The 13,376-nt window shown below is 47.3% G+C and overlaps 1 protein-coding gene across 3 annotated transcripts in view; it reads left to right on the top strand.

Annotated features, from left to right (window-relative positions):
• The window catches only part of LOC142877412 (triple functional domain protein), an 80,365-nt gene that overhangs the window by 52,782 nt on the left and 14,207 nt on the right, over positions 1-13,376 (top strand). For 2 of the 3 annotated variants that reach the window (XM_076012031.1, XM_076012030.1), the window contains exons 20-42: positions 76-267; positions 345-494; positions 1,104-1,218; positions 1,359-1,474; positions 1,573-1,695; positions 1,806-2,000; positions 2,640-2,755; positions 3,386-3,452; positions 3,554-3,663; positions 3,844-3,913; positions 4,132-4,221; positions 4,329-4,421; positions 4,508-4,619; positions 4,711-4,901; positions 5,571-5,672; positions 6,684-6,713; positions 7,338-7,480; positions 7,586-7,685; positions 7,816-8,059; positions 8,517-8,624; positions 9,009-9,202; positions 9,778-9,948; positions 13,254-13,349. In XM_076012031.1, coding sequence (XP_075868146.1) covers positions 76-267; positions 345-494; positions 1,104-1,218; positions 1,359-1,474; positions 1,573-1,695; positions 1,806-2,000; positions 2,640-2,755; positions 3,386-3,452; positions 3,554-3,663; positions 3,844-3,913; positions 4,132-4,221; positions 4,329-4,421; positions 4,508-4,619; positions 4,711-4,901; positions 5,571-5,672; positions 6,684-6,713; positions 7,338-7,480; positions 7,586-7,685; positions 7,816-8,059; positions 8,517-8,624; positions 9,009-9,202; positions 9,778-9,948; positions 13,254-13,349 — 2,928 coding nt within the window. The remainder of the gene's footprint in view (positions 1-75; positions 268-344; positions 495-1,103; positions 1,219-1,358; positions 1,475-1,572; positions 1,696-1,805; positions 2,001-2,639; positions 2,756-3,385; positions 3,453-3,553; positions 3,664-3,843; positions 3,914-4,131; positions 4,222-4,328; positions 4,422-4,507; positions 4,620-4,710; positions 4,902-5,570; positions 5,673-6,683; positions 6,714-7,337; positions 7,481-7,585; positions 7,686-7,815; positions 8,060-8,516; positions 8,625-9,008; positions 9,203-9,777; positions 9,949-13,253; positions 13,350-13,376) is intronic. The other variant, XM_076012032.1, reaches the window with a different exon arrangement.

The raw sequence follows: 13,376 nt of genomic DNA, 5'->3' as shown, positions 1-13,376 counted from the left end.
CCAGATTCTGCTCCTTGTCGCTCATTTCGCTCGTCCAAACTCCTCACCTCCTCTTCTCCACCTCTCCTCTGGCAGAAAACCCACCAGAGTGCGCTGCAGGTTCAGCAGAAGGCCGAGGCTCTGCTCCAGGCCAACCACTACGACATGGACCTGATCAGAGACTGCGCCGAGAGCGTGGCCTCCCACTGGCAGCAGCTCATGCTGAAAATGGAGGATCGACTCAAGCTGGTCAACGCCTCGGTGGCCTTTTACAAGACATCTGAGCAGGTCAGAGACTCGCCGGAGGCGTCATGTACAGTTTGAACCAGGCGAAGATGGGTAAGCATTTTGTTTTGCGTCCACAGGTCTGCAGCGTGCTGGAGAGCCTGGAGCAGGAGTACAAGAGAGAAGAGGACTGGTGCGGCGGGGCCGACAAGCTGGGGCCAAACTGTGAGACGGATCATGTGTCTCCCATGATCAGCAAGCACCTGGAGCAGAAGGAGGCCTTCCTCAAGGTAACACGCAGCCAACGTTACAAATGAGAACCACATTTTCAAGGGAAAATTCTGACAATATGATATAGTTTGACAAACTATTTGAATCTTATCTTGCAGGTAGGAACCCTGAGAAAATTGAGCCTTTGATTATTATAACAACTGTAATTGTAGCTATACATTTACACACAGTTAGATTTCCAGCAGTACTTAGTGAGTGAGTAACAGGTAAAAGTGAAGGGACTCAGAGGGAGGCAGGGTGCAGGAAAATACAGATAAGAGACGAATACTGCTAAACCCCTATACAATCTTATTTCTAACTTTTCCACTCTTTATTTATTTACGTTTTATTGTTACTTATTACAAATTGTTTTCCCCTTTTGACATGTTTATGTCTGATAATATTATAAATACCCAGACACAAGCTCAGACTTTCTTTGTACGCCAGTTTGGTTTGTATTTGAAAATATATTCGTGCAAACACTTTTGTGCAATAGAAAATGAATACCGGTGCAATGAAGTGATGTATGTAAGACCCTTTGACTCAATTAAAACACTTGGAAACAAAAATGAGAAACGAACGTGACGTGAAGTTGTGCAGCGTCACTGACTGACCGCGTCTCGGTGCAGGCGTGCACGTTGGCCAGGAGAAATGCAGACGTCTTCCTCAAGTACATGCACAGGAACAGCGTCAACATGCCGGGGATGCTGAGCCACGTCAAAGCCCCGGAGCAGCAGGTCAAAAGTGAGTGTTTAGTTTGGTATCAGCCCCTCTTCCCTTTTTGCTCATCAGTTCAATTGTTGAAAAAGCTCTTGGAGAAATGTGAATTATTCTGTGTCACAATACCTGAAACTTGACTTTTTGCACATTTCTTTCCCCGCAAGACATTCTCAATGAGCTGCTGCAGAGAGAGAACCGCGTCCTCCACTTCTGGACCATGAGAAAGCGCCGGCTGGACCAGTGTCAGCAGTACGTGGTGTTTGAGCGAAGCGCCAAACAGGTACGCAAAAAAAACGAAGCGACAAATTGAAACACTGTTCCACACGAACGTACCGGCGTTCTGCGAATTAGCTTTCAACCTGTCGCGTGCGTCCTCAGGCTCTGGAGTGGATCCACGACACCGGGGAGTTCTACCTGTCCACGCACACCTCGACGGGCTCCAGCATCCACCACACGCAGGAGCTGCTGAAGGAGCACGAGGAGTTCCACATCACGGCCAAGGTTGTCGCCGTGACGCCACGCGTGCACAATCGCCCGCTTCGAACCGCGTGACTCCCAGTTTTCACTCAAAGCTGTCTCTCCCCCCACCCCCCACACCTCGCCTCCTCCAGCAAACCAAGGAGCGCGTGAAGCTGCTCATCCAGCTGGCCGACGGCTTCTGCGAGAAGGGCCACAGCCATGCCAGCGAGATCAAGAAGTGGGTGACGGCTGTGGACAAGCGCTACCGGGACTTCTCCCTGCGCATGGACAAGTACCGCTGCAGCCTGGAGAAAGCTCTGGGCATCTCCTCTGACTCCAACAAGGCTGTAAGTGTTGGTCTGTCCTGGTACTTAAAGGTTCAGTGTGTAATATTTGGAGGTTTTGAAGAAGAAACAGACATCAAGTTAGTTATATTTTAGATTAGAGTGTCTTTCACCCTCCGTCCCCCTCCTGAGCTTGCCAGTGAACTACAGTGGCCTACACACCCAAACCTGGATACCGCGTTCACCTTCTTCTTTGTTGGTCCATTTGAAAACGCAAGCAGTCACCCTAACTATGAAACGTGCTGTGAGGCGAGCTGGATTGTCCACACTGGGCTTCCTTAGAAATATGCAAGATAGATTTTTATCTATACATACTGTATATATAAGAACCGTTCTAAGGGTAGGAGAGCCAAATGACTTTTATTGTACATCAAATATACTATTTTATCATGTATGTCGTTATGGGCAGTATAATAAGCTTTTACCAATATAAAAATCATAAATCAAGCCAAATATTACACAATGGACTTTTAAATCATGAGAGTGGAAAAAAAATATAATGAAAAACTGTCAACACACGTTTCTTGAGTTTTCTCTATTTCATTGTCTCTCTCTCTCCCGACCGCCCCCCCCCCCTCTCTCTCTCTCTCTCACTCTCTCTATCTCTCTCTCTCACTCTCTCTCTCTCTCGCTGTATGACAGAGTAAGGATCTCCAGCTGGACATCATCCCAGCCACGGCGCCGGGGTCAGAGGTCAAGCTGCGGGACGCCGCTCACGAGCTGAACGAGGAGAAGCGCAAATCGGCCCGCAGAAAAGAGTATGTTGCTATTTGTGTGACATCGCCACCCCTTTGGATTATTTTTAAGCGGGTTTATGGATAAATTACAGCTGTTGAAAAAGGAACCTCAAAGACTTCCCGGACTGCGAGCGCTGAAAAAAAATGAAAAAAACTTTGTCGCATGCAGCCTGCCGAGGTCGAACTCGTAGATAGTCGGCGTCTTCTCCTTTTTTTTTTTTAAAACAACATGGTTACTATACCAAAGGACTTTGTTTTAAATTACGGACTCGGATTTAGTTTTGGAATGCTGCTGGGATGTTTTGGACGGAGATGCGCTGCTGCACATGTGCAGTTGAAGGCAATCCGCATCCAGTCAGTCCCTCTTTCACATCTGAATTAGCTGCGCCGAGCATGCAGCCGTGCGAGCGTTTCGTGAGGACGCTGTATCTCGCCGCGTTTCGCGTCCCACTGCGAGTCTTAGAAGGAACAGCTGACGCGCAGCGATGCTAAGGTCTGTACAGCCTCCTACAACCTCCATCCGATTTAGGCTGAACCTCCACTGTGGTTTGTCTCTTTGATTCTCAGTTATTGTGAGAGCGAAGTAGGAGATGCGATGCCGGAAACTAACTGTTCCGTATATACGTGACGTCTCTCCGTCCCTCTGTGCAGGTTCATCATGGCAGAGCTGATTCAGACAGAGAAAGCCTACGTGCGAGATCTGAGGGAGTGCATGGACGTAAGTCAACGCTGATTCACCTGCAACAGCGTCTCGCTCAAAAGCCCTTTGAAGACATTTGCCTTGTGCTTTGTTGATTGGGTCCCGTTGCCGCTGTGCAGACCTACCTGTGGGAAATGACCAGCGGAGTCGAGGAGATTCCTCCAGGAATCATCAACAAGGAGCACATCATCTTCGGAAACATGCAGGACCTTTATGAATTCCACCACAAGTAAGGAGCCTCTCTCCTCCACTCTGTTTCAATACATTTAATACATTTATTTTAAGTTTAGATTATGTCAAAGGAATGCTAATTGTGTAGGATTGCTCATGCCAAGTAGTTTTAATCGTCAATCATTTTGTACATTTTCTTATTCTTTCTCCTCTCAATAACCAATCTTGTTTTGTTCAGCATCTTCCTCAAAGAGTTGGAGAAGTATGAGCAGCTACCAGAGGATGTTGGACATTGCTTTGTCACATGGGTACGTCCGATTTAGTCATTGGTGCGATTCGGTCACGCTCTAATCACTATTTTCATACGTCTTTTGTTGTAAATAAACATTTAGGTACCCAATATATTACACATTTCTACACTTTAAACACGCTGGTTATATTAAAAACAGCAAACTTAAGATTCACAAAATATTTTTTTCTTGTTTGCCGTCAAATGTAATCGGTATCTCCCTGCATCCCTGTGCAGGCGGACAAGTTCCAGATGTACGTCAACTACTGCAAGAACAAACCAGACTCCACCCAGCTCATCCTGGAGCATGCTGGGAACTACTTTGACGTGAGTGTTTGCCCGCGACTGCCAACCTGAAATCAGCGATGCTCCTCATCACGTGACTTCTTAAATCACAACCTTTTTTTTCTTTTTCTCCTTCCTCCCCCTTGCAGGAGATTCAACAGAGGCATCGACTGGCCAACTCCATCTCTTCCTACCTGATCAAGCCTGTGCAGAGAATCACCAAGTACCAGCTGCTGCTCAAGGTTAGGCGCTCTGTCCGCCGTCTCTCTGCTACGGCCGCCCGTCCGTCTTCCAGTCTCACCGTGTGCGCCTGGCTTCTTCTCTCCAGGAGCTGCTCACTTGCTGCGAGGAAGGTAAAGGCGAGATCAAAGACGGCCTGGAGGTGATGCTGAGTGTTCCCAAGAGAGCCAACGACGCCATGCACCTCTCCATGCTGGAAGGTGAGAAACACGACTGCAAGTCGAAGACGCCGCCATCTGCCACGGGAATGGACTCTTGGAATGATCCCCATTTTTTTATATGTCGTCCCAGGCTTCGATGAAAACATTGAATCGCAGGGCGAGCTCATCCTCCAGGAGTCCTTCCAGGTTTGGGATCCGAAGACTCTGATCCGCAAGGGTCGCGAGCGCCACCTCTTCCTCTTCGAGATGTCTCTGGTGTTCAGCAAGGAGGTCAAGGACTCGAACGGCAGGAGCAAATACATCTACAAGAGCAAACTCTTTGTAAGTCGTTTATTGGGAAAGTGAGCACCACCATGATTTGATTTGATTGATTGAAATGTTTATGTCGAACAGAAAAAGATTTAAAAAGAAAACATATATTCGAAAAGGAGTGCGAAGAAGCTTAGCTTATTTCCCCCCAGAGCTTTTCCATCCATATAAATTCATATCACACACATACATGCATATACATATTAACTACCAGTCAAAAGTGAACCTATGAACTTAATGTCTTTTCTTTCATTCTCATGACTATTGACGTTGCAGCTTCTCACTGAAGGCATCAAATCTACGTATGAACACACATGGAATTATGGAGGAAACAATAAAAGTGTCAAATAACTCAAACACATTTTATATTTCAATTCTTCAATAGCCACCTTTCATAAAGAGCACATTTAGAGTTATTGAACGTGTTTTTCTTTGCTGCATAATTGCTTATATCTTGCTCATATATTTGATGTCTTCAGTATCTGCAGTGTAGAAAGTTGTAAATATAACAAAAATAGCAAAGAACAGGAACAATGTATTCTCAGACTCAGGACAGAGTCAGGCACAAATAGACTGAACCTGGAATAATAGATTAACGGCAGTGCTTCACTAAATGTCCACACTTGAATTTCAAACAACTCTTTGCGCTTCTCATGCCGAGTTCTCGGTCTCCCTCCCCAGACATCAGAGTTGGGGGTGACGGAGCACGTCGAGGGCGACCCCTGTAAGTTTGCTCTGTGGGTGGGACGCACCCCGACCTCTGACAACAAGATCGTGCTCAAGGTGAGAATCACTGACTCTTGCGCCCTCTTCTACGTCTCCTGTGCGGTTGGACTGATGTCTGATTTTCTGAGTTTAAACACGATCGGGGAACTGTCAGTGGTATTAAGAGGATCAAGTTGTTGTTGTTTTTTTTATCCTCCCCCAAAATCTTTTTAAGGGGAAAAGTGAAAATCAGATTGAGTCTAACCCAGTTTGCTCTCCCAGTTCAACCTTCCCCTGCCTTTCTTTTCTCCCCGCCTCTCTGTTGTCTTGTGTGGTTGCATGAGCAGCTTTGAGGCGCCCCGAGAGGCTTTCCTGTTTCACCAATCCCTCTTCTGTCTCCTTCGATTTCTCCCTCTGTCCTCTGTCTGTCACTCGTTGGCAGCCTCGGGGGCCTCCCCCCCCTTCACCCCCTTCAGGTTATATTGTGCTTACTTCCATCTGTTGGCAAACACGGGGACATCTGCATATCTGGGGCGGCGTTTCCTGTCGATGTTTTGAATCTCTAATGCTCTCTGTGGGCTGACGTGCTTCCACCAACGCCGCTGACACTGATTCAACCCCTTAACGCCCACAATCTTCCATCCCTGGCTCAACGGGACGGAGAGCCGCGTTCCTCTACCAGGAAATGTGAAAAAGGCTCTTTATTAAAGCCGCTATAAACCATGCAGTCAGGCATCTTTAGCGTTCCGATGAGAATTACGAGTCAGCCGTTGGAACAGCACGAAGCCGAAAATGCTAACGCGCTTAACTCCGAGTGTGAAACTTTCTGAATGTCGGCAACCAGACTAACCGCTGAGAGGCCTTCATGTGAAATGTGCATCGTAAATAAGACGTCTCATCGCACACAACTGTCATCACATTGTGCCACAATTAATCGGGCTGCTGTCCTCCTGTCCAAAGGCAGATTTATCAGTGTTGTACGTCCGTGTCCGACCATTTTGTTAGCACGCGCAAAGAAAAGAAAAATGTTGTTTGCAGCTTCTAAAATCAAACCAGTGAAATTCTCTATTTTATATTTTAAATTCAAAGCTAAGTCAGGGATCCAAACACGGAGCGATGGTGAGTAGAAACTGCTAAAACACAGCCCTCAGCCACTTCTCACAAGTCTGAAACTGATTCTAGGCTCACATTCCTGCAGCACCAGTTCAAAAGCTGTCAGACAATGATATTGTCTGACAGTGTTTCCAAACGTAGCCACCGACTGAAATATTCATGTTCTCATTGAAAAAGAACAATGCTGTAAAAACCTCATTGTTGAAAATGAAAATGCTTAAAGAAAGGTTGTTTTTCAGTAATTGTTTAGTGCAGGTTTTGGAGAAAGCAAATATAATTTATTTGCGTACAGTGAAAATTAAAAGAAATACTGAAGTTAATTTTGTGAAATAGAATAGAAAGAAATGGTTAACTTTGAAAAGCTAAAAGGGTTTTTAGGCCTACAGCTTCCTCAGTGATTGGTCAAATAAAATCAATCAAGTAATAATTGATTTTAAAAAAAACAAACAAAAAAAAAAATACCCAAGCTGCACTACAGGTTCCCAAAAGCTGTTGATGTTCAACCAGAGCCCAAAAGTGTTTTTCAGACTTGTGCGAAAACAGAGTGGGAAAAAAACAAACAACAACCAAGAATTCCAACGGCGGATTGCTTCCCTGCGACATTTGACCCCGGTGCAAAATCCTTCCTAGGCCTCGAGCATCGAGAACAAGCAGGACTGGATCAAACACATCCGGGAGGTGATCCAAGAGCGCACCATTCACCTGCGGGGGGCGCTCAAGGAGCCCATTCACATCCCCAAGCCTGCCGCGGCCAAGCATCACAAAGGGCGACGGTAAACACTTTGAGTGCTGCTCTGCACCGAAGTCCAGCCTACGTCTTGGAAATAAACCTCCGCTGACCTCTGAACTGTTTTCCTTTGTGTGTGTGTGACGGTCAGGGATGGAGAAGACCTGGATAGTCAGGGCGAAGGCAGCAGCCAGCCAGACACCATCTCTCTGGCGTCCCGCACCTCGCAGAACACACTAGACAGCGATAAGGTACGCAAACACACAAACACACACACACTGAGACTCGCAGATGATGCCTGATCCATTGTACACAGTGAAAGAACTCTGCGCTGCCCCCCCCACCCTCCCCCACCCCCCCGCCCTCCCTCGTCCTCCTCAGCTGTCTGGTGGCTGCGAGCTCACCGTGGTGATTCACGACTTCATGGCCAGCAACAGCAACGAGCTGACGGTCCGCCGCGGCCAGACGGTGGAGGTCCTGGAGCGCTGCCACGAGAGGCCCGACTGGTGTCTGGTCAGAACCACGGACCGCTCCCCGGCCCTGGAGGGCCTGGTGCCCTGCGCCATGCTCTGCATCGCCCACTCCAGGTCCTCCATGGAGATGGAGGGCATCTTCAACCACAAAGGTACGAGCCAGTAGTCGCGATCTCACTTAAATGAATGAATAATGAAGAAGAAACGGCAACATCAAGTGGTTAGATTTTAGATTGCAGCGTCTTTCAATCCCTCTCCCCTTCTTGAGCTTGCCAGCGAGCTACGGTGGCCTGCGCACACAAACTTGGACACCTCGTCCACCTTCTTCTCAGTTGGTTTATTTGACGCAAGCATTCATCCTAGTTATGAAACGCGTCGTCAGGCGAGCTGGATTGTCCACACTGGGCTTTTTAAAAAAAAAAACCTGTGTATTCTTATGTATATATGAGAACCGTTGTAAGGGTAGGAGAACCAAAGGACTTTTATTGTACTGTGATTGTACACTTTTATGAATATATTTATAGGAAGTAAATTATTTTCCCAATATAAGAATCAAAATTTTTAGATTTTGTCGTTGTTATTTAAAAACATCCCATTGTGCATTCGCAGACACGCTGTCGGTGTGCAGCAACGACTCCATCATGCCGGGGTCGTCCGCCACGCTGCAGCCGGGCCACGGCATCGGCTCCCACGCCTCACCGGGACCCAAGCGGCCAGGTGAGATCATGTCCAAGTGTTAATAGAAAACATTATTTTGAGGTAGATGACTCCTAATGTGCTTTCTTTTGATGCATCAGTTTAAATTGCGGGTTTCATTTTTGCAAATAATTTGTAGATTTTTTTTTTTTTAATTCAGGAAATTTAAATGACAATCCAAACGCCAAAGAAATCCCAGCTGTACTTAAAAAAAATAATTTGATTTGAAGTAGAATCTTGTCTAGCCAGGCAGCAAGTGTTCCCTGTAGTTGCTATGGGGACGTCCTCGTCAGCTGCTGAATGTTTATCCAGGGTTCCAAAAAGCCTCAGTTACCCCTCTTGTATTTTTCAAGAATCCTACTCTCAGCGGCGTACCGACCACTGTTGTGTGTTTTCCCCTGGAAGGTAACACCCTGCGGAAGTGGCTCACCAGCCCCGTGCGGCGGCTGAGCAGCGGCAAGGCCGACGGCCACGTCAAGAAGCTGGCGCACAAGCACAAGAAGAGCCGCGACGTGAGGAAGAGTGGCGAGATGACCATCGGCTCCCAGAAAGACTCCGACGACAGCGCGGCTACGCCTCAGGACGAGACGGTGGAGGAGGTGGGTGGGGCAGTAGCAGCAGCAATAGTAGCAGCAGTAGCACTAGCAGCAGTAGCAGCAATAGTTACAGTAATAAGCAGCAGTAGCAGCAACAGCAGTAGCAATAGCAGTAATAGCAGCAGCAGCAGCAGCAATAGTTGTAGCAGCAGCAGCAATAGTGGCAGCAATAGTTGTAGCAATAGCAGCAGCAGCAATAGTTGTAGCAGCAGCAGCAATAGCAGCAATAGTAGCAGCAATAGCAATAGTTACTGGAATAGCAGCAGTAGCAGCAGCAATAGCAATAGTTACTGGAATAGCAGCAGTAGCAGCAGCAACAGCAATAGTTACTGGAATAGTAGCAGTAGCAGCAGCAATAGTTACTGGAATAGTAGCAGTAGCAACAGCAATAGTTACTGGAATAGCAGCAGCAGTGGCAGCAATATCAGTAGCCTGAGTGACAGCCTGTCGAGTGCTGACTCTCTGGTGTGTGTGTGTGTGTGTGTGTGTGTGTGTGTGTGTGTGTGTGTGTGTGTGTGTGTGTGTGTGTGTGTGTGTGTGTGTGTGTGTGTGTGTGTGTGTGTGTGTGTGTGTTGCAGAGGGTTCGTAACGAGGGCCTGTCCAGCGGCACTCTGTCCAAGTCCAGCTCGTCGGGCATGCAGAGCTGCGGAGAGGAGGAGGGCGAGGAGGGCGCCGACTCGGTGCCCCTGCCGCCGCCCATGGCCATCCAGCAGCACAGCCTTCTGCAGCCGGACTCACAGGACGACAAGGTGAGGAGGAGGAGGAGGAGGAGGAGGAGGAGGAGGAGGGAGGAGAAGTCACCTGATGAAAGCTGCCTTGTTTTGGAGCCTTTCGCAAAGATGCAGGACTCACAGAACGTTGGTGATGTTGGGCTTTCGGATGAGATTTCAGGACGCACCTGAAACGCAGCAAAGCTCTCGATTGGTGAACTCAATTTGACCTTCCTACAGACGTTTGAAAGCACGTGTGCAGCTGCTCAGTGTTTGAGTTTTCATGGTGCAGCGTGCCGTTCTCTGGCAGGTTGATTAACTGCCAGAGTTATCGAAACGTTGCCATTTTTCAATGTGCTAAGCTGTGAAATAATAGTTTCAGAAAAGTTAGAGAGGAAGAAATGATGCTGCTTGTTTCACCTTAAATGTGCTGCTTTTATGGTGCAGTATCACCGCAGCATCAGCATTTTATGCTCATCACCCCAAAGTCAAAGTGCGCTAACATTCTGTGAGTTCTGTTTATTAAAACAGTGCTGATGGATAAAGTCCAGTATCTGTATTATATTGTTGGATATAGTGCAGTATCCACAAACACTGGCTGCGGCACTATGCATATAGCGAGTGTGTGTGTGTGTGTGTGTGTGTGTGTGTGTGTGTGTGTGTGTGTGTGTGTGTGTGTGTGTGTGTGTGTGTGTGTGTGTGTGTGTTGGGGCCGGGCAATATCTGAGCCACTGCAAACATCCTTGAAACTTCACCTTTGATGCCACGAGCTTTCTTCGTCCCTGTGGATTTTGAGTTTCTTATTGGACCTTTTGCACATCTTAATGCCTGAGTTTTCCTAAAAAAGTGCTTCTTCTGGGCACACTTTTAGTGATATTCTACTTTCTGTTCTGCATAACATTTGACCTTGGCATTTTTTGCGTCATATTTCTTCCCTCCCCTCTAAAGCAGCGAGTAGCTCAAGGAGGCTCTCGCCTCCGCGGCGACAAACGGCGGCGGCACCTCTGACACTAATTTCTGTTTCTCTTTTGTTTTTTCGTTTCCTGGTTGTATTGTTTGCTGTTTGCCATGCCGTAGCATTACCTTGATTTATGTCCTGTCTTTGCTTTGTCTCAGTTTCCATACCTCTCCATCTGAAAAAAAAAGCCCTGCTCTGCCCCCCTTCTGTCTCCGAACCTCTGCACCCCCCCACCCCCCTTCTCTCAGCTTGACGCACCACCTGTGAAACTGTCTCTTCTTCCGTTTCCACCGCAGTTTATCCATTCAATGGAAACTGTCCACTTGTTGCTTTTTTCCAGACTTGACGTCTCTCCTTCATTTTAGACCCTCCTTCCTCGATTAGCGAGCAGTCCCCCTTGTATTTCTTCAACTCCAAACGTTCGCTATTCTTTCCCGTTCTTTATTCTCTAAAAACTTTGATTTTGCCGTACTTTACTTTACTTTACTTTACTTTACTTTACTTTACTTTCCGCCCTGTTTGCTCGACACCAGAGTCACCAGGTCAATGAATGAGGGCTCCATAGGAACATGTAAATAAAGATGTAAAAAAAAACAAACGTAGTTCTTCAACGGCGGACAACGTGGAGGTGTTCTGTGTTGGCGTTGGCACGAATCAGAGGGCTACTGTACATAACTCTCAGCTTGCGTTAGCTCCTACTTTTACACCGAAATAAACCAAGAGTGCCATTTATCCCCCCCCCCACCCCCCCAACTAGGGCGGGACAAAACGTACGGCGGCGCCACTCAGGCGCAAAGAGAGAGAGCGAAGTGAAACAGACGAGAGCGTCCGTCTGCAGGATTAGGCCCCTCCCCCCTCAAAAAGAAAAAACACTCAAAGTCCCTCCACACACACACCCCCCACCCACGTGTTCCCATCGTCCTCCGACCTCCGTCTCTCACCCGCCCCGCCCCCCCTCACCCGCTCGTCCTCATCCCCACTCCCCCTTCTACCCTCTGTGCGTTGACCTCATGACCCATGCGAGTAATTGGCATCTCTAAACGCTGGCGAGGCCAGACGGGCAACACAGGCCTCACCCAGAAAACCTAATTGGAGAAAGTCTCGAAGCACAGCACAGCAAGGGTGAGAGTCTTCCTCGACTGTATACACGCATACATGCACGCACGTGCATACACACCATACACACACACACACACACACACACACACGGCCTTCTTCTCATGTGGCGGCACCCTTTCTCCATTCAAAGGCCGCTCATCATCACCAGTGCGGAGACTCGACCATCACACCCCCGACCTTCTCGCCATCCCCCTCTTCAACTTCCTCTTCTTCTCCTTCTTCTCTCTTCTGACATTCTACCTCTTTTCCACCATCAACTCTTTACTCATCCCACCCTCAGCCTATTTTTCATTAGTTTGATTTTTTTCACTCTTTACTTTCCCTCTTTTCATTTCTAGTTTGATTTTCTTTGATCATAAACTTTCCTTTCACTTCCTTTTTTTTTTTTCTTTTTTTTTTTGAACAGAGATAAAACCTCAGCACCGGGGTTCCATTTGCTAACATGTTTTAAGAAAGATTCCTCTGGCAGATTACAGCATTAAAACATCAAACGGACATTTTCACAAAGTCATTGCTCATTTTAAAGACGCTGGTGCAGCATCCTGTTGAGAGTGATGGGAGGAGTCTAGAGCACAGGTGTCAAACTCTGGCCCGCGCCTCAAATTTGGCTCGCAGTGTCGTTATATTTGGCCCACAAGGCAATGAGAAATCACTGCTAGAGCTGCCCGCCACTATTATACAGCACATGTACCGCTAATACTACAAATCCCAGAATGCTCTGCTGGTGCGTCGGTCAGGACAGGATAGTATTATGACCTCATGGTTTATTGTTATTACATGTTTCTACATGTATTATTAGCCCTTAGAAAAATGTTACTGTTGAAATTCAAATCAGAAGGCTGCATATTCAAAAGAGGCATAGGATTTCTGTTTACATTTAATTTATTTCAATGTTTTTGGGGGAAAAAGGAAAATGCCATTTTGCTTGGGTGCAATATTAAGTTATTTATTGCTTTGCTTGTTCCATATTCAGGTTGTTTGGGTCCATATAATAAAGTTCACTGTTATATCAGGAGGACGATTTTTTTCAATAAATCAAAGTTTTAGATGTTGGCCCCGCTGTGTATCTGAGTTTGACACCCCTGATCTAGAGTCATCCGGTCTTCACCAGAAGCAGACGTTAGGCTCCGTTCAAGGGAATCACTAGTGCGCTTTTTCAAAGCCATCATTCCATCCGACTCAGCAGAGTCGCTCTCCGTTGCATGCGCCTGGAGCAGCTTCTAATCTTGTCCACCTCTGCCTCTCCTAATGCTCTCTTCTCACCCAGACTTCCTCCCGTCTGTCGGTCCGTCCCTCGAGCTCAGAGACGCCCAGCGCTGCCGAGTTGGTGAGCGCCATCGAGGAGCTGGTCAAGAGCAAGATGGTACGACAGTGTCTTCTGGTGAAAGTT

This window comes from Nelusetta ayraudi, unplaced genomic scaffold (genome assembly GCF_046127955.1).
Source record: "Nelusetta ayraudi isolate G7.1 ecotype Tasmania unplaced genomic scaffold, CSIRO-AGI_Nayr_v1 ptg000135l, whole genome shotgun sequence".
Lineage (NCBI taxonomy): Eukaryota > Metazoa > Chordata > Actinopteri > Tetraodontiformes > Monacanthidae > Nelusetta > Nelusetta ayraudi.
This window is presented reverse-complemented; position numbering and strand designations above follow the sequence as displayed.